The sequence below is a fragment of the Nelusetta ayraudi genome, unplaced genomic scaffold (genome assembly GCF_046127955.1).
Source record: "Nelusetta ayraudi isolate G7.1 ecotype Tasmania unplaced genomic scaffold, CSIRO-AGI_Nayr_v1 ptg000078l, whole genome shotgun sequence".
NCBI classification, from domain to species: Eukaryota; Metazoa; Chordata; class Actinopteri; order Tetraodontiformes; family Monacanthidae; genus Nelusetta; species Nelusetta ayraudi.
The window spans coordinates 154,035-175,001 of NW_027466128.1; the positions used below are offsets into that span (position 1 = coordinate 154,035).

The 20,967-nt window shown below is 47.3% G+C and overlaps 1 protein-coding gene across 3 annotated transcripts in view; it reads left to right on the forward strand.

The window, feature by feature from the left end:
* The window catches only part of arb2a (ARB2 cotranscriptional regulator A), a 138,322-nt gene that overhangs the window by 12,191 nt on the left and 105,164 nt on the right, over positions 1 to 20,967 (forward strand). For all 3 annotated transcript variants that reach the window (XM_076043864.1, XM_076043863.1, XM_076043865.1), the window contains exons 5-6: positions 3,773 to 3,838; positions 5,158 to 5,349. In XM_076043864.1, the coding sequence (XP_075899979.1) occupies positions 3,773 to 3,838; positions 5,158 to 5,349 (258 nt within the window). The remainder of the gene's footprint in view (positions 1 to 3,772; positions 3,839 to 5,157; positions 5,350 to 20,967) is intronic.

Genomic DNA, 20,967 nt, shown 5'->3' on the forward strand with positions numbered 1-20,967 from the left:
TTCCTTTCTTCCATCTGTGTCCCAGTTTTCACATTTGCTTCTTGTACACACTCTAAAGATCATGTCATAATTGCATTAGTTTCATTTAGCCTGAGACAGACTGGCCTAGTATACAGCTTGATGCGCACACGTAACGTGTGGGAGGTCTCTGCAGAACACATTCAACTCTCAGCCACAGTGTTCCTCAATAGAATCTTGACTCTGTGTGCAATGGAGAGATGTTTGCGTTGATGACCAGAAGTTCGCAAGGAGCCTACGTACTGTTCTAACCCCCCAACCCCACCCGTGCCACCCCCCCCCCCCTCCCCCCACACCACCTTCTCAGCTGTTCGCAGCAGTGCAGGCTGGCACGAAGCTCTGACTCTGGGGGATTACCTCTCCTTTCTTCTATCCTCTCTTTCTTCCCACCGAGCTCTGCTCTAAGTCCCTTCCTTCCGCCCAGATCCTGCTCGTCTTGCGTCTTCGCCACAATGCTTCCTCTTCACTAACAAACCGCAGACTCTGAGGTGCCCTCAGAAGGTCTGTGTGTGTCAGACTCTCCCAAGAGTGCTTCCTGCAGCCAAGCATCAAGCTGGCCATGGTTGCACGTTACACTGTCAGCTGGCTGGCTGCCTGCCCTAGCAGTAAAACATTGTTGGCCTCTTTAGGATGGTGAAGGCAGGTGCTGTTTGGCCTGTAATGGATGTTTTGATGATTGTCTTCCATGGTTGTTGCTGTGTCCTTGAGTTGAGAAGATGCCTTCCACTTTAAAAATAGACAGAGAATCTAAAATTACATTGACATTTGTTATAATTTTATGCCCACAACTACAGAGTCCAATTGATGTTACACATTTGATGCAGATAAAACGATCATTGTAAGCACGTTCATGGTCGTGAAACCTATTGATTTGCATTGATTATGGTTGCGTTTTATCTCTCTAGTGCCCTTCTTTGTGTCTTAATGCTATTTGCCAAATCCAGTCCTCATGCCTCTCCTATCGTCTTATGTCGACAATGTAGGCGCTCAGCGCTGCTTCCTGCAGGCGTTTCATTAAAGCACTAATAACACATTGGTAATTAGGTGACAAAGAGGCTTTTCTTATTGGTCTGATCAGCTGCTGAGTCCTCCGAGGCCCACACAGAAGGAAGACAGCTCTGTGTGTGTGTGTGTGTGTGTGTGTGTGTGTGTGTGTGTGTGTGTGTGTGTGTGTGTGTGTGTGTGTGTGTGTGTGTGCGCGTGCGCGTGCGCACACAAGCATGCTTTGTGTGTGTTCTGGGACATATTTGTGGGTCTCTGAGTCCTATGCCTGCCCTTACATTCTTACTCTATAACAACATAATACTGATCAAAAAATTCCCCTAATGTCATTCTGAACTATTATTGGTTATATTGGATTGATTTGTGTGTTCATCTATTGCCATGCACTGTGACATTCCCACTGTTTGTGACATTCCCACATGCTGCTATCCCGGGAATCCTCCGAGTATTTACAATAGAGTTGTTAGCTGGACTAATCAAGGTTGTTGTTTCATTCTGAATTTCTTTTGAAACTGCGACACCAAAGAAACTCCTTGTTTAAAATATAGACGGGAAGAGAGGAAAGCAAAGCTTAGACAGTGCGAAGCATTCCGACGCCCCATTTATATGGATTCCAAACCGATCAAACAGGGTTTCACCACATCCTCCGATCTGATGGTTTTAATCAGGTTGGCGTTTAATTACAACAGTCTATGTAAAAGCACCCACCAATGGCCACACTTCTATTTAAAGTGTAAATACATTTTCACATTCAAACTTTTGCGTTCTCCCCCTTTCTCATTCCCTGTCCCTCGCTCCGCTCTTTCTATATCAGAGGCTTCTCGGGCCACCTGAGGCGCTGAACAAATAACATAGTGCAAATGAAATTTCCTGTGAGGCTTATTGATGTCATTAAACGCTAGCATACTGAGGCCCGAAATCATTTTAGTCTTCATCAGACCGGCTGACATTTTAGTGAATTAGCTGTTGGAGGCTCAGTGGGTTCAGGGTGGGCAGGGTGATTTTAGCTCTGCTAGATTTTCTTCCCTTTTACAGGGTCAAATGGTATAATCGATCATCTCATTGGTCTGCCTGGGCTTTGATTGGCTGCCATAAAGCTAATATGAGTCTGGTATGTAATGTTATTCTTGCATATTGTCCCCGAAGCAGTAAATTAGGTTAGCATCGAGCGTTGAGCCTGAAAAGCAAGGTAATGTTGTGATTATCATGAGAATTCCCATTTGGCTTAAAGACAAAGTCCTTCCTCTGTTTAGTACGCTTAAGTTGCTTTTGGCTTTTTTTGTCCTTTCCATTCTGCGTGAAAATGTCACTTCATCCATTCAAAGAGCTTTGACTTTACAATATGTAATTTGGGGATATGCATAATTCTATTGTACCGAGGTTGACATTTTCGACTGTTGTCTGGACTGCATTGTATTAGTACTACTTGTGATAAAGAATTTGTATTTTAATTACACATTGACATATTTGTTCTTTGGTAGTACAACTTGATCCCAGTGTTTTTCTGAATCAGTTTTTCATTGATTTAAACAAACAAAAAAAAAATTGGTAATAAAAAGTTGTGACGTGGGGCAGAAGATGGATAAAATAATTAAGTAGGCATCATGGTTGAATTTAGCATTGCAGTATTCCATGTATATTTATGGAGTAGCTGTTTCAGATGTATTCCTCTTTCGATTTGGAAATAAAACGTTTTAACATTCGTTTGACTCAACTTTACTTAGTTGCATGATTTTTTTGGACATATAAGATGCACTCTCAGGATGTTTTGCTCCTCCATTGTGACCCGATTCCGTGTTTTGTCCTCATTACCACACACTGATGAGGTCTCAGCGTTACGCCGCACGCTGTGTCATGGGATGTGACGGTCCCAGGTTCATCCTTGTTTGTCCTGAGGGTCACCCAGCTGGTGGGTCCCACTTTGCAGCTGTGGCCCTTCAGCTGGCCCTCGCTTTCCCTACTGGAGCAAGGCGAAAGCTGTTAGAGCAAGGCAAAGTCATCTCTCACAGCGGAGCTGTCCCTGCGGTCCCTCCAGCCTCTGTCGTTTTGTCGCGAGATGCACAAGATGGGGCTCCTGCCCATTGGGGAGACATCATCACAGCAGCCGCAGGTCACCGCCGGCGGTTGTGCGCCGTGACATCTTTTATCAGCGCCGTCTCTCTCTCTCAGAAAATGATCAGAAATCAAAATCTGTTCCGCAAAAAACCCTCCTCAGTTCACCGCTGAGGAGGACGTGCGGAGAAGAAAAGGAGGGGAGGGAAAAAAAGGAGGAAAATGGAAAAGAAAGTTGTTAATGTCACTGAACCATGAAAGGCTTGGCCTGGGGTTGGAATGATTCGGTATACAAGGTTCTTTAGTGCTGTGGCTGCGGGGATAAACATAACTTACATCAGCCCTTCGCTTGTACAGGAGATTTCCTCTCCTGGCACTTACAACCTCAACACTAACTGCACCGGGATACACACACGCACACACAAACACACTCACACACGGTACAATTCAGACCCTTTCAAGTACCTCATGTACACACACACACACACACTTACCAGAGGGCAAAAGCGGGTTTTGAATAGTATTTTCGCTATTCTGTTTGCCGGCATGACAGCAGTTGCTGTTACTTGTTCACACACACAGAGTTTAGTTGGCTTTTGTCGGATGGATTTGTATCAACAACAGCACATAAATATTCATTGCATTATGCTGTATTATCACGGTAATGTCTGACTGTGTGTGTGTTTTTTTTTTTTTAAAGATCATCACGCCGTATGTTTATGAGCTTTTGGAGAAGACGTGCAACATGACGAGAGCAATCCTACCAGTAAGTACCCCGAGTGAAAGGAGGCGTTTTCTTCTTTGATTTATGCCCTTGAAGATTAAAGGGAGTATTAAATTTGAAAATTGACGTAAATGCTCGGGCTTTCGGAGCGCGATGATGATATTGAGTGTAGTGTTTAACTGGAAAGAAAAGGGGATTGTGAAAAGTCATCTCTCCCCATTCTGCGCCGCTCTTTGTCTTTCTATCTCCCCGTTTCTCTCCCACTCCCTCGCTTTCTCTTTACCCCCTCGTCTGCCCACATCCTTTGTGAGAAAGTGTCTCCTCAACAAATTAACTGTATTGTGACGTGTCATTTCAAAGACGCAGAGGCGCAGCGTGCAGATGCCTAATCTGTTTTGCATTCACTTTGCGCTGAAGGGGACTTTCTAGTCTGCCATCACGGACGTATTCTTTGCCCAACTCTTCCATGCTCGCAGCGCGCACTTGATCCCTTTTGAGTTGTTGTCGGAAGCATCTTTGTTTCTTTTTCTTCCTCCCTCCACAGCCGCCCCGCCGCCCTCGCCCCTCCCTGCTTTATAAAAGTTGTGATCATTTTTCAGGCTGCCGTCAGAGGGGCGTTAGGCAGGGCCGGCGTTGGGGAGCAAAGGCGAGTGAGCCCCAGTGCTAAGAGCGTCTATAAATCACCTCGCCAGGCGCTCAGCGCCTTTCATTATCCCCTTTCTACTTCCACTGGTTTATCTGCTCGGCCTATTTATCTCATTATTTCTCTGGAAAATTGCACTGTTCTGCTTTTCCGGCTGCCCACCCGGTCTGCGACTCCATGGCATGCGTGCATTTTACGCTTTGGTGGCGGCTCCGTCCACCTGCGTGGCATTGAACTTGTGACCGCAGATTTTAAGAAGATTAACCGCAGCCAAGTATAGTGAGAGAGAATGAGGGGGCAAAGGAGAAAGAAAGGGTAAGATTTTCTCCCCCACTTGGCTTTCTTTGTCTGCTCGGATTAAGTTCTCGCAGCTGCCACCCAGTGCTTTTATGGACAGTGTTTGCCTCCTTTAGAGATCCTTCCAGGAGCGCCTGTGAGGGATGCATAGTGAGTTGTAGCCGTGGACCAGGCGCGCGCACACACACACACACACACACACTTTTGGTCTTCATAATACTTCTCTGATGTTTATTACTGATTTTGGGTCTGTTTTCTACTGAAGCAGCTGATTGAAATGCCCTTTTCTCCCTCATCTCATGTTACGTCTTGTTTTGAAGCCAAAAAAAGCCTCCTAGAACTTCTTTATTTATCTTGTTTTTAGTAAAATGTCTTCTTCACCCTGTGGCACAAGTCAACCTGTGTTTCCCTGAACCGCTAGGTTGACGCTACGGACGACGAGCCCACCAGTTTTATCTACCTGAGCCCAGATGCCTTGTCAAACCCCTCCAAGCTGCTCGTGCTGATCCAGGGCAATGGTGTAGTGCGGGCCGGCCAGTGGGCCCGCAGGCTCATCATCAACCAGGACCTGAAGTCAGGCACGCAGATCCCCTTCATCACCAGGGCCATGGAGGTAGGGGACACTACAAAAGAATGTGATTGGTTTCCATCCCATGGCCCTGATTTTCTGATCTTTGATCTCAAAGGGTCTATTTCACTGTTTCATTAAGAGGGTTGAGTGTTTTGAGTGCACAAAAGGAAAGAGCATGAAAGATATGAGAAAATGTAATTATTTTGAGGTTGGTTTGAGTTTGTTTTTTTTACCTTCCTCCATTTGTCTCAGAATGGAGGACAAACTGTGACACATCTTTGGTGTAGAGTGTGTTGTTTGTACGTATTTCAGTGGCTTAAAAAAAAACCATGCAACATACTCGTCATGTGGCTGGTTCTGCCACAGCGGTTAACCTGACAGGATGCTTGACCAGTGTTTGTTTTGAGAAGGAGGTTTTTTTTTTTGCCTTTGGTTTGGCAAACTGTGTGCTCATTATTTGCTATTGTGGTATCCCACTGGAGGTTTCAATAGGGTTGTGGGTAATCGTTTATTTTTGCAGTTTGCTCTCACAACTCTGGCTCCGGGTGCAGTGCTCAGATCCGCTTCATTCCAACTGCACTGTACGCAGGTTAAGTGCCGGATGAAGGAGACTGTCCCTTGACTGTCTGTGAGAAATGGTGTGAGGCTGAACAATTTCAGCACTCTACAGGGTCATGTAGTCACAGATGCAAAATAATGATGGGTAAATATGTTGCAGTAGTTTGAACTGATGAGATAACTCATGCACAAATTATAGATTTATGTTGCCCAATTAGTGAAATGAAGCATGTTTCTAAACATAAATAAATATTGATGTCTTAGTTCTTCTCTTTTTTTTTGTCAGTGAGCAAAAAGTGGCTCAGCGTGTCTTATTATTCTCATCACCATTACTGCGGTCATTTATCAGTCAGGCCTCAGAACCTGTGTAATTTCATCTGCCTGCTGTTCAAATTGACACCCTGTTCTCCTCTCCACCGTCTATTGCCTGTTTTTTTCAGTCTGAAAGCCTTAAAGACTCGCTGGCATGCTGCTGTGCACAGCAACAGGAGGCTTTTTTGGGGGGGGGGGGGGGCTGTGCAGACGTGTGCACCTGCGTCCGTGCGTGCGCTAATGGATGACCCGGCTACCTCAGGACTTTGATTTACAGTTAACCTGGCTGCTGCTGCGGTCGGATCGGCCAGCGTTGTGCTGCAGGAAGCTAAAGTGACAGCTTCTATATAGAGAACAGAGCGTAAAGCGCAAGTGTTGCTCATTCATCATAGTAAACAAGAAGGAGTGTTCTTACACGCTGACAAATCATCACCCCAGAATTTACCTCTCACTCTGTGTGTGTGTGTGTGTGTGTGTGTGTGTGTGTGTGTGTGTGTGTGCGCGCGCGCGTGCACAGGAAAGGCAGGCACTCAGATTCACAGTCAACTCTTGCTGTCTGTTCCTCCACTCTAGTATGTCACAGCACAAAATTCATGTCGGTGTATTTCTGTAAGTGCCGACATCACAGCGGCAGAGCGAGATGAAGAAAAATGGTTAGCTGTTGCTGTCTCACAACTGTACTCCTCTAAATATGGTGTGATATCACTTTGTGTTGATCAAACATGGCACAATGCATTATTAAGGAATTTACCATCCTACAATTAAAGGGGTTCCATTTACAGCTTAGCGTGACAGCACAACCCAAAAAACGGCCAAATGTTATTCTGCCGGTACACAGCCAAACTAGGCTAATCTCACGTACTTTGGCACAGTGACAATTACTCGATTTGGTAATTGCGCCTCGCATTTGCAACCTGGTAAAAGGCGCTGGTCACATTTTGCCAATTTAACCCTAGTGATTTTTTCTGTTTCGTTGTTTCGATTAGACAAAACAAAACAAAACAAAACAAAAAAAATGTTTTGTGCTGGGGATCTATCACACAGGGTGCAGCTCATGTGAAGTTACTCATGGGAAGTTGATTGAAAATTCAAAGCCTGCAGCAAAGGGTCAAATGGAGTGCATTCAGCAAATATGGGGAGTGCTTGTGGCTGCTAAACACATGAATGAGCGTGCGCACACACACACACACACACACACACACACACACACACACAATTGCACACGCACAGATAAAAACAAATGTGATGTGTGGTGCAGTGCGAATCCGGTGCGTAGGGCTTTACGCATTCCTGTGTCAAGGAACTACTCTGTAATTCTCAGCCGTGTCCCTTGAAAGTCCAAGTCAGCCTTTGCGCTCTTCCGATTGGAGGGGAGGAAAGAAGAAAATAGCTGATTAAGCTTCTTAATCGGGCCCTTCACACACAAACACGCAGGCAAGCTCCCGTGCACTCAGACAAAGAGTTGAAACTCGGGACAGCTTGTCTCCTACACTCTGTTTTCACCCCATCGCTCGTCTGTGTTCCACACAGTCTCCGCGCCCCTTCCCTCCGATTCATTAACGTCATTAGCACACTGCTTTTTTTTTTTTTTTCTCCTAATGCGGCGCCTTCAACTTATACATTTGCAAGCGTATCACTGCCAAATCTATGTGCCTGCTGTCGCAAACGCGTCACTTTGGGCGTACTTGCGGCTCGGCCACGGCGGTAACTTGCCGCGCTTGATGCGTTTCGCGTTATTTAGAGGACGGTCGTGGCCTTTAAGTGTGCGCGTCAGAAAGTGACGTCGTCCCCACTGGCTCAAGGTAAAATGACAGGTGCTAGGAGGTTGCCGCGCCAGTGAGGGGAGAGAGGTGGCAGAGAGGGAAACTGAGATGGCGAGAGAAGGCTGTTGGGGCTTGGCGGGGGGAAAGATAGGGAAGCAGGCCGATGATTGGTCCGCGCGGAACGGGGGGGGGGGGGGGGGGGGGGAGAGAAAAAAAAATGAAAAGGAGGAAGAGCGAAATGAGAGGAGGGCGAGGCAGCGACTGCAAATGGGGTGGGACTGGCAGAGGGAGAGAGATGGGAGTCTGGAGAGAAGGAGGGAGTCGGCAGCAGGGAGGCTTCTGACAGCTCCACTGCTGGGAGAGGGCCTCTTAATGACAGCTTATTCCTTCATGATTTCACTTCCTGACAGTCGACAGGTCTGCTGGTTGCGTCGCTGCAGCTGTATCATTACCTTCTGGCCCTGTCACTGCTCCGCATCCATGAGACCGAGGCGGTGAACGCGGAGGGGTTGGTACCACGGGGGCTTGGTAGGGGACGAGGGGGAGGAAGAGGGAAGCAGATTGGAGTGGGAGCGGTTGGCAGTGACGGTGGAAGGAGAAGGTCTCCAAACATGAATGCGATGGGAAGTTGTCAAGGACGGGCGCAGGACCTTCACCTTGTTGACGTTTGCGTTTGAAGCCAAAGAAATCACGAGTGGTGTTGGGAGGCCTTGGCTGTGTGTGTACGCCATCCACCATAAGTACGCTTGAGATGCAGCAACATCAACTTTTCCAATATATATATATTTTTTATTATTATTTTTTGGTTTCGTGAGTTATTTTCACTGTAAACAAGAACCAAACACTTAGGTTTGAAAAACCTAAGTGGTTGGTTTTTCCTTTTCAATGTCCTTTTCAAATCCTGAGAACAACTTTAATTTGAAATTACGAAAAAAACAAAAAAAACAACCTTTAAACACCTCTGGCACACCTTCTGCAAAGTCTCGCCGCCTGTCAGTTGCTTTTTTTGCCTGACAGGAAGTCAAGCTTGATGCTTGGAGACCCGCTGGCGAGAAGAGGAGGAGGGTTCGGGAGGGGGGGTTGTGCTTTATCTAAACTGTGTCAAAAGCCAAGGGCATTGCATCTGCACGGAATGTCCACAGCAGGCTGGAAGCAGCGGGAAGCCAAACGCAGAATTTCTCTGTTAATTTCGACCTCCTCGTCCCGATGAGAGAAATCATCCTCTCCTCGGCTTCGGACGTCGGCACGGCCGTCCTCCTGTGGCGTTCCAAGGCCATTTTCACATGTGAGGTGATGGCTCTCTGCCTCTCCAGTCACCTCCCTCTCTCACTCCCTCATTAGCTCGTGCAACTCCCCCAAGCTGCAAGTTAACCCACTTGTGTATGTGTGTGTGTGTCTGTGTGCGCGCACAGTCGATTACAGTGTGCAACCTATCTCGGGGCATCAGGTGGCTACAGAGATCAGACAGGTATGATTTTATGCAGCCAGCCAGATTTAGCCAGAGGACAGGTGTGTGTTTGTCTGTGTGTGTGTGTGTGTTTGTGAGCGCTCGCCAGTGTAAGGGTCAAAAGATGCGCCGCCCTATTATGGCCTTGTAATAGCAGCCCTGCGAGCAACACAAACACACACACACACACACACACACACACACACACACACACACACACACACACACACACACACACAGACACAGGTATAGACACACCTCCAGGTAGGAAGGTCCCAACACATCCCGCAGCTCAGATCAATGCACTTGACACCTTCAAAGGCGGGTGTGGGGCCCGGACTTGCTCTGGGGTTAAACCTCTTTTAAATAGCATCCCTGGGGAAGGCAGCTGTCAATAACCCACCATAATTACCGGGGCCTGGCCTGCCAAGGGCTCGGCTGCACTGGCCAAATTAAAAATTGATCAGAGGGAGCGAAAACATTATTTTGTGGTGGTATTCCCTGTCCTAACAGCACTGCTGCTGGATGCAAAATCTCATCATGTTTGGTCCAGGCGAGATACCTGGAGACCTGTTTATATCCTGCGATCTGCTCCCTGCCCCTCTCCGTCCCCATCCACAACGGACGCTCCGTGTGGTTAAAACGGGAGTAAAAGAGAAAAAAAAAAAATGCATTTGCATTTAATGTCATTCAGGGTGCCTCTGTGTGTGCATACTGTATGAGCATCAGCTAATTGTTCATTCGCTCCAAGTAATCGTACATTATTGCGTGCGTGCGTGTGTGCGTGCGCGTGTACACACCTTGTAGCAGCCTATTGATTGTGGCCTCATTGAGTTTCTCTTGGCACTTGGCCTTTATTTGTCCGTCTTGAGAATGATATGAAGAAGATATGTTCATCCTCGGGCTTCCTCCGGGTGGACACCCAGGCTATTGTTTGACGAGACGGTGATAACTGTAAACGACAGTTATCAATTCCATTAAAGGGTTTCATTAACACACAGTCTATGTAAAAGGTTGTAGCATGCTGTTTTTTTTTTTTTTATCTTTGTCCCTTTAGGACAGGTAGACATCCCACTGTTTTGAAGGTGTTTGAGTTAAGATAATTTAACCGCTTTTTCAATGTGTTACTATGATGTTTGAGTCTTTCTTTCTTCCTTCTTTTCCAATTTGCCTGACACATCTTTATTTATTTTTTTTAGGAGTATGCTGCAATTTAAAATTTCACATGAACATTATGTTTAGACATTCCAACCAAAGACTTTGGTTTTATGGCATGTGCAATTGTTGATGCGCTTCTCTCCATGCAAGACTGATATTCAGTTGTTTCTGCCTATTGGGCTTTGTATTGTCTTCAAGGACAAACACATACATCATACACAATGCTCAGTGTGATTGGACCTGATAGTTCTGGTGCCAACAGTGATACACATACAGTAGTTGGTGGTATTGCCTTTAAAATTTATAAATGTCTGACGTATGAATACGTATGTATACATAAATACAGTATATACAGTAAATATATGTATTTGTGGATGGATGGATGGATGGATGGATGGGTATATAGATAGATAATATAGGACCTGTTAGGTGTAAGTAAAGTGACTTTTTACAAGACATTTACTATGCCCTCTTTGCTTAGAGAAGCAAAATAATACCATGGAAATATTAGTGCGTACACGTATTTTAAATGAGAAATACCAGTTAGAGGCTAAAGAAGCCGTTGGAGCTCGTTCTATGAATCACGTTGTATGCTGTCCATGCCGCCATGTTGCTCGAGGGATAAAAGGGTTACAAAAAAAAAAAAGAGACAGACTTTGATCTAATTGTACAACATTGTTTTTGGAGGGTAGAATCCTTTGCTCACGTGTGATAATTGACTTTATTTTTTCTTCTCTTGAAATTAGCAAATTATATCATCAAAAGCCTTTTGTGTGTGGTTGTGTGTGTGAGTGTGTGTGTGAGGTGGGTAGTAGGTCATTTGCCGCTGCAGGCTGTGTGTGCGCGTCCCATTGGGAAGGTCTTGTTTAGTCTCTCTTCCAGAGGCCCCCGGGCAATGTGTGGTGGATACCTCTTCATTCTCTCACTGGGAACACTCCTCTATGGCCGTAGCACACGCTCTTGTACGCTCACACACAAAGACACGGGCACATTCGCGCACGAAAATCCTGCACAATGTTTTTGCACAATTCATCATCCTGTGAGGCAACGGGTTTGCTGTCTGACAGCTCGAACGCGGGAGCTTTTACTGCTTTTCTTCTTGTTGGATACAGGTGGGCGCACGTTCCATTTGTTTTTGATCCCGTTAATATTGCACGCAAACACACACACACACACACACACACACACACACACACACGTGCACGCGCACCGATGCGCATGCAAAAGGCCCTTTCATCTTCTTGTAAACTTTACGTGTATCCTTCGTCGCAGCGGGTTTGCAGAGGTTAAAAGGGCTCAGCGGCGGACGTTCCGGGAGGAAATTGAGTTTTGCGAGGGGGGCTCGGCGTGCGCAGATAAGTGACCCCGCCGCGAATTCACACCCCGCACACACGCGGCCACACGCGCGCGCACAAATCAGCCGCCGAGCATCTCCGAGGGGTCAGAGTTGAAACTTTCTTTAAGCTCTGCACCGCCATGTGTCACGCTCCCGGGCTGCGCGCGCCACACTTTGATCGATGAGAGGAAACTTAGTACTTAAATAGGGGTTACCGGGGTTCGGCGGGGCTCGCTGGGGTTAGAGGCAAACAACAACAAATTTTTCCCTGTTAATCGCTTTAGTGCTGACTCCGTTGTTTCAAAGAAAAATAAACGCGGCTCTGGCTTTCCTGTCTGAAACGCAGCACCCCCCCCGCTCATCCCTGTAGTTTCCTAATAACAACAAGGTACCTTGTAAGCATCTAAAACCGGCTTATCAATCACTGGGCCTACAGGATTACCATATATAGATGGATGGTAATATGGTGGCTTTGTCAGTGTTTACCTGTACGCCGCGCGGCTGTCTGCCTCTGTGATTTGTCACTCCGTATGCGGCCAGACATTATAGATGGAATCTTTATTTGAAGGCTTATCTGTCTTTGGAGACTGATATTGTCCCGCGTCCTGCGCCGATGCGAAATGTACATTTCGGTACAACCGGATGACGACGACGACGGGGACGCGGGTGCGTCTCCGCGTGTCTCCCCCGCTAAGAGAAAGGCAGACAGACAATGAGGAGAGATGACATCGGTGATCAGATTTGTCGGCTGCCCTTTTGTCCGCCGCGTGCCAGTGGACGCTCGTGTGCGCCTGCGGACGTGCATCACTCCGGTGTCAGACGAGAAAAATGAGTGAAACGTATAGACAGACGTGCATTTTGTCACATAAAAACCACAAAAAGGAGAAAACACTGAGAACGGCCCTTTGTTATTTCCCCTCCATACATTTTCTAAAACACTCTTGTTTTCTCACAGCTTATCCATCGCAACCTGCTTTGTTGCCTGTCGTCGCTCTCATTCAACACCAACCTGTGTATTTACCCCCCCCCCCAAAAAAAAAAAAACTCCCCTCTATCTGGTATTAAAGTGGCTGTGATAGGTGTTATTATCCAGCTCTATGCTGACAGCCTATCCCTTAACCCTCTTAGGAGCGCACTATGCCACGCTTGGCTGACTTGTTTGCGCTGATGTCAAGTTTTAGCGGTTAGCAGGCGGTTACCATATGCCACTGTGCTGCTGTCGCCCCTAATGTCAGTCAGATGATTGTCAGTCTGAGCGGAGGGGAGAGCACAGTGCGCCGCCGCGCACTCTCGGCGAGCGCCGTGACAGTCACACGCGCCATCCAGCGCTGTAAACACAGATAAAGTTGCCGCCGCGCAGCAGTGCCGCCGTTGAGTAACCACAAAGTTTTTTTTGGGGAGGGGAAGGGGAGAACAGAACGCCCCCCTCCTCCCTCCCCTAAATAAATAAAACATAAAAAATTGCTCAAATTAAAAATGATGTTACTGGAACATGTCGCGGATGTGTGCGGTAATCGGTTGAAATTTTCATAAATTGGTTTAAACTCTAATGTCGCCGCAATTTAGCTCACAAAGCAAGCATAAAAAGTTTAGAAAATTTCTTTAAAAATTCTGCCTCATGATTTAGTTTGATCTGAAATAGCAGCAATTGCACCTTCATGCGCTACTCATTGCCTCCCTTGTTTGAAAACCGCATTTTGTTTGTACCTGCCACCAAAGAAGAGGACCAAAAAAGACACACTTCTTGCACTTCTGAGGCATTTTGCCTCAGCTGGCTATGAAGTGTGTTTGTGCATGTGTGCGCGTGATGGATCGGCACCTTGTAAATGATCATTAATAATATAATAATTCCACCGCTCTACTTTCCATGTTCCTGAGGCAAAGCTTCAACCTCTTTTTTTCTTCAGCTCAACCTGATCATAAAATTTGGACATCATTGCAGATGTTTGTTTGTTTGTTCCTTTCCCTTACTTCCCTCCAGTTATGTTGTTTGTCATTGTTTTCTCCTGTGAAATGAGTTCTTCTTTGCAGCTCTCTGGTGCTCTCCTCACGTTGACCTTGTTCAAACTCGCCCTCTCTCCTCCCTTATGAGTTTCCCCTCCTCCTCCTCCTCTTCTCTTTCTCAGCTTCCCATTTGCCGCTCATCTCGCCGCCGTCCGCCGTGGCTGTTTTATTCAAAGTGTTGCGCTGCTATTGCCGTACTTTGCGCTTTATGCTTCTGCCCCACGTGTTCTACGACTGCCTTCTCTTGTTGCCTCTCGTTCCCTTCACACTGTGTCCAAATTAAACATTAGTTAAACTGCTGAGCCCCAGTTTTGATGGACGGCGATAACGAAATGACATTATAGTAACAGTAACATGACACGGTGCCGCACATCCCCGGGGAATGGCAGGAGAGAAAGGCACCATAATCCATTTTAATTTCACTGATATCAGACAGGGGGAGCGGGAGAGCGAGGCTGCTGGCAGAGGGGGAGAGACTTAGGAGGAGAGAGGAGTGAGGTGTCTCAGACCAGAGACTGTGCTCTGGCTGACTGCAGTGTCTTGCGGTGACCTAGTTGCAACCTCTTTGAAGTCCACAAGCTGATCTCTCTCTCTCTCTGTAGGCAGTGCAGGAAATCTGCTGCATACAGCTTTATTAGGCAGAGAGAGAGAGAGAGAGAGAGAGAGAGAGGGAATCAAACAAATCTGGTGGTCGTGAACTAGACCTCAACCCCCCCCGTACGCGGTTACACACGTGTTTGTTGCATGCTTCGCAGGAGTTAATTTAAGGTAGAAGCAGTAAGGACAACATGTGAAGGGAGTCCCAAATTAGGCTGATGGAGGTGAGGGAGGTGAGGGAGGTGAAGGCGAGGGGTGAAGCTAACGTGCGGCCGCCATCCGTGCCCCCGTGCCCCTCCTAGAGTCGTTGTTTGTTTATGTGTGTCTGTATTGAGCAGGTATTCCTCTCGGAGCGTGTTGCTGTAATGTCAGGCCAAACACAGCCTTTATCCTTTAGCCCTCTGCGCTAGGAGACAGTGGTGCATTGTCAGGAGGGCTGACCTAGAATAGTCCAATCACACTACATCCAGCCCCATGTCTGCCCTCTCCTGTGATCACCATAGTGCCAATGCCACAGTCTATACTGTGTGTGTGTGTGTGTGTGTGTGTGTGTGTGTGTGTGTGTGTGTGTGTGTGTGTGACCCAGATCAGTAGCTGGTGTCGCCAGGCTTGCCCCTGGTGAGGGTACGCGTGTTAGGGCACAAAACCCTCAGATGTGTGTGTTCGGTTCAAGGGCAGCTCTAAATCTCTTAAACCTTCTCAGGGTTTGGAGAATGTCAAACGCCAAGACATTTTTTTTTCCCCCGTCCGTGCAGAGAGCAGTGCAGCAACTACCTCCTTCCCCCATTCATTCTCATGATTAAAGCAAGCGTTAAGTGTAACACAGAATCCCATTCTTCATGTTTACTTTTGCCCACTCCCCTGCCATTTGCCCCTTGGGATTTAGTTGTTGGTGTTAGGTGGATAGATGGAACGATGTGCTGCTTGGATCCCAAATCGGGACGTTTATTAAGATGGTTTGAAATCTAAATGAACACATTGAGAAAACCTGTAAAGACTAGTTGTCACTAGTCTCAGATTTTTTTTTAACGTACAGAGAGACATCATACATAAAGGGAACAAATCAATCCACAAATCAGTAATGAAGGTGTATCCATTCGGCTGTAAACAGTATTTGAATGTTAATGCACAAAAATGTGATTAAAGCTGTAAGTTTACATTTACATTTATTCATTTCCATACAAAGATGTCCTTTATTGTAATTACTGCATCTTAATTAAAGGCTCACTGTGTAAGATTTGGTACCCTCTGGTGGCAAGAAAGCATACGCAAGTTAATAACTATCATCTACAACCCTCGGTGTGGTGATGGTGGGGGTCAGAGCGGATGGAGGAGGAAAGAAAAGGAGAAACTAGAAACTAGACCTACATTCAGTGTCAATACATCATCTGATGTGATGGGGGTTGGATAAAACTATGCTGCTGGAACAATTTTTATTTATTTATTGCCCGAATAGTCAAGTCACTTTCGAGTCACTTTACTCACTTTATTTGTTTTTTGTGACTTTACTTAACTATGTATGTATACATTTTCTAATGTGTTTTGCATCCAATAATTGCTCGTGGTAGTTATCACAAATTAGGCCTTGAACACCGAAGCCCTTCCACTTCATCCCACTCTTTGATCTCAGCAACAATTAGGACGCCCGACTCCTGCATGTCAGCCAAGCCTAAGTGGAAGGAACGTTGGTATACAAATTGGAATGAGCCCCTGTCTAGCAGAAGGTACAGTCAATTCCCACATGTGTCTGTGTGAATTTGCCATTGAGGTGCCGATAACTGATCAGCGCACGCCCAGGTGCATGTAGTTCGGTCCGGCCAACGAATGAACTTTGTCACCTGTCAGGAACCTGTTCTCTCGCTCTCCTCCACTTCATCGCAGCATCTTCCCCTCTGCACCCCACTGACTTACTGTGTCTGCTTATGGCCTGCTTAACCTTTCTTCCCTTTGCTTCACAAAACAAATAGACACAGGTGGACTTGCTTTTCTTCCAAGTTTGGTTTCAATTAAAAAAGACAAAACTCCTACTACTCCTGTTCTTTCCTCTCTCACACATTCTTTTCTTTTGACTTTCTTTCCCCTTTAAGTTAGCCCGCGGCCTTTGCGGAGCCTCATCAGCCCTTTGCCTCGGCTAGACTGCGTGCAGGTACCCTGTGTGTCTATTTCAAATGACTTAATTAGCTCCTGAGTGCAGCCGGTCGGCAGCAGCGGCTCTCACTGCCGCTCCTATGTCTCACCGTCTCTCTCTCTCTGCGGGCCCCCACTGTCTGTGTCTCTCGGTGAGTGGGAAAATGATTGAGCCCATGTGACACATTTAGTCTCTTGCCGTGTGTTTTCACTTTCTAGGTCATGCTCTGGCTGTGAAGCCGACTGCCTATTACCTCTCAGAATAAGACGGCCCACACACACACATGGAGAGACGGTGGCCAAGTGTGTGTATACATCTGCCCCATCAAAACCCCTGTGTATACACAGGCGCAGTCACTCTGTTTAGTTTGACTGCGGGCCTGCAGTCTTTAACTGTTAGCTTCAGGCTGCATCCGCTCACCTTCTTTTCTAAACAAACTGCACAAAATCAATACAACAGTTTTTAAATCCAGCCTATCTGAAAATTAGGTTCCTAGTTTTTGGGGTTTTTTTTGTTTTTTTTTTTGCTAGTGCATGTTTGTTTGTGTGGAGGCTCGAATTCACACTGACACAGTTTTGTTCTGCTAAGTCCCAGGGAGTGAATTCCCACACACACCACACGCACACACACCGGTGATCAAGGTGCGAGCTCGTGCTCAGGCTGTTGCCGCGCCTGTGTTTTCATCGGTGACAGCGACGTCAAGGGCATGCCCCGCCGCAGTACAGAAAAATTCCGCCATATCCATCTCGGCGCCGGCACCACACGCGCCGCACATGCATTACACAAGGGGTGCCGCGCAGACGCGCTAACAAGAAGTCGCGAGTCTCCTCTGCTCCCCTTCCGGGAGACGCGGAGGAAACACAATCATGTCAGATGTTGGCTTGAAAGCAGTCTGTCACACTGTAAACAGCAAGGTGAGTGTAGACAGCCTTTCCGAAATGTCACTTTCACAAACAATCAGGGAGCCGCGCCAGAAGTTTGTTCAATGACAGGCGAACGGGCCCCCCGTACCTGCCTTTTCTTTTTTGTGCCGCCGTCAACTGTCGAGGTCCTGAAAGTCAGAGGGGGTGGGGAAAGTTTTTGCTCCATAAAGCTTTATTGTAATGAAGTGCCCGACGGTAAGATTCGACACGAGGATGTGATCAGCGATGGTCATCAATGAATAAATGAGTTCTCTCACCCCCGGGGTGGGAACAGGATCTCGGGAGGGCGGGAGGAAGGGAGGGAGGGAGGGTGGTGGGTGGAGGTTTAGGGGGGAACAATGTGCCTGTTAACTTCTGGCTCCCCGGTCCATTCTGGAGCCTTTGCTGGCGCTGGCTCCAGGCCTCTGTTAAAAACCTGGGCCTGCTAAATTAAGTTGGGCCGCGTGAACAGCCTGTGGCGGCGCACGTACGGCGGAGCCGGTGCACTCGCAGCCACTCCAAGTCCGACATTGACTCATATTAGTGTGAATGAAAACACATGCGCGCGCGCACACACACACACACACACACACATATTCGCTCTCCCATTACCCAATCTTAATTGGCTGCCTCCCCCTCTTCCCCCTTCTCTCCCCCACTATCTCTCTCGGATAGGCCCACAGGCCCGTCGGTACCCTGGCGCACGGCAGCAGAGTTTGGGAGCGTTCGCTGCACTAGCGGCGTTGGGGGGAAAAAAAAAAAAAAAAAAACAGAGAGCGAAAATGATACCAACGGGATAATGTCTGGAGCGCCATCAGGAGATGAGAGAATGCAAATTATAACTTTTGACCTAACACGGGTTAATATTTTAAACGTGGTAGGCCATTAGTATTGCTAAGAAAGCTTCTTCTAATTTTTTTTGTTTTTTTGAAAGCCACTCCAGAAGCTGCAGCCAGGAGTGAGTGGAGGAGGCTCCGGTCTCCTCCTCCTCCTCCTCCACCTCCTCTTCCTCTCGCTGAGGAGTTGTCATGTGCCATCAGCCGGCAGTGTCTCCTCTGCGTGCCTGCCACCGCTCCGGCTCGCAGCATTATGCCAATTTGTGAACCTGTGTGTCTGTTGTGCGAGCGTGCACGTGTGTGTGTGTGTGTGCGTGCGCACATGCTGCCCCCGGAGCACTTTTGTTGATCCTGCCGCACAGCGCCGACGACATATTGAGCGGATTCTGTGGGAGTCCCCTGGTCCCCGTCCTCTCCCCCTCCCCCGCCATTCCCTCCGTGCTGTGTTTACTCCGTCTATTTACTCAACCCCCCCCCCCCCCAATAAAAAAAAAAAAAACACACATTCACACATACTCAAATCTATAGCATCTCTCTTTCTCTCTGCCTCTTTTCCTCAATTTTTCACTCTCTATACAGTATATACCACTTATTTACTCCTGGCTTCCATCGACTTGTCGCCTGGAATCACTTGCATGCGCGACAGTCAGGTGGTGTGTGACTGCCAGCACCCAGCGCTCATCTGTCCCTCAGTGGGGGATTGTGTGTTTCTCTCCCCAGCCACCAGGCAGCCCTCTATTCGCTCGCGCCATCGCAATATAGACCATCAGACTGGCGGCGTAGTCAGTCAGCGCTATGTTGTTGCCATGGTAATGGAGCTTAATAAGATGTGTAACCACCTTGGTGAAAACCAAAAATAAAAAAAAAATAAGAAAAATAAGAACTCAGGGTTGAACCTGGAGTTCCGCCGTTAAGTGAAAGTCCTGTTTTATCATACATGCCTCGGGGCAGTAGACGGTGTGTGTGCAGCCGGATTAGATCTCAGCACCGCCGGTGAACCTGGCGCAGAGAGTCGCAAACTGTGGCCGTCGGTGGAATGCGGGAGCGTCTCTGGCCTTAAGGTGCCAGAAACAATAAAAAAAAAAAAAACATTCACAAAACAAACCCAAAAAAAACAAACAAACAACTATCTCAGGATGGAACTCTGTCTCCAAAGGTAACCTTTGACGGCGCAACAAACAACATTTAAATTCACATGAGGTGAAACTCAGATGGTGGAATAATCATTGATTTTTCTTTTCTCGCACAACATCACTTTTGAAACAACTTTATTAAGCGGGTACTCATTATGCAACCTGTGCTATGATTTTATAATGCCAGCTCTGACTGTGTGTGCGTGTGTGCGTGCGCGCAGTGGTGTGAATTGATAGTTTACATACCCAATGCCAAGGGCACCACCAAGGGCTCATGAATGAGAGATGAAAAGAAGCCGAGAAGTGGAGCAGCGGAGGAAGAGAGAGCCCCCATCCACCCCTCCCCTCCCCAATCCCTCCCCCACCCGCCTCGTACCTGCAAACGGCTAATTAGCCCGCCACACTATCAAACCTCAGCTGCAGGGACAGGGTTCAATAGTTCACCTATCTACCACTGAGCTACAACGATGGTGAACCCGGATTACGTGCTCGTACCTGCTACCAAACGGCAGTTTTAACACGTTGCCTGCCTCGCTGAGCCGCCCGCAAATCAGATCAGCCCGGAGAGCCGGCCAAGACGGGTGGGTCCGACACCAAATCTGCTGTCCTGCGAGGAGTTTGCGGCGCCGCGACATAATCTCTCCGTGCCGCGGCGGCGAAAGTTCTTTGGACACGTGCGCGCTCGCCCTCCGCGAGGGACCAAAGATTTGTTTATGGAATCAGATTTACGACTACTGTCATTTAGAAAGGGGCTGCTGTAAATGCTTTGTCCCAGATGTGTCAGCGGTGGCTCCCGATGATTAAAGGCTATTGATGATATGGACTGTCACTCAGTTTTCTGTTGTGACACACTGAGGCGTCAGACGTGAGCTTTCATCTCCGCACTTGATTCTTCAACAACTAAGGGGAGGCATCATTCCGTCAGCCGCTGATTGGGAGCGCTGATATCGGATGATATTATTAGTGAGGCTTATTAATATGTTTGCGCTATATTCACATTCAAAGCCTTTCCTCCCGCTTAAAGTAAGACGACGGAGAGAAGAGGGACAATTACTTCTTTCGGCACTTTTACGCTTCTTTTAATATTTTTTTTTTTTAAATTTAGAGTGTTTTTGTAGTTGTCTCCCGACGGCGACGACACCAAATGTTTTATGTCCCTGCAGTGACTCATTTAGTGCAATTTAAGGTTCATTTAACATGTAGATTAATCTGGGTGTGAGAGACAGTGTTCTAAAAATGAAGATAGAGATTCTTAAGACGAGCAAGTAGGAAAAAACCAGACGGACAAGCAGGCTCGGGCAAACTTCGCACCTGTTTTCTTCCCTCTTCAACGTCTCTGGAAGGCTTTGCCGAGTTAACAATACTGACTCAGTTTATGAGTTTTGGCTTATTGTGTTTGTGTGAATGAGATGAGGAGAGACTGATTGACAGAGAGGAGGACGCCTTAATGTCTGAGCATATTAAAATTCCATTTGTCTCCCTCTCT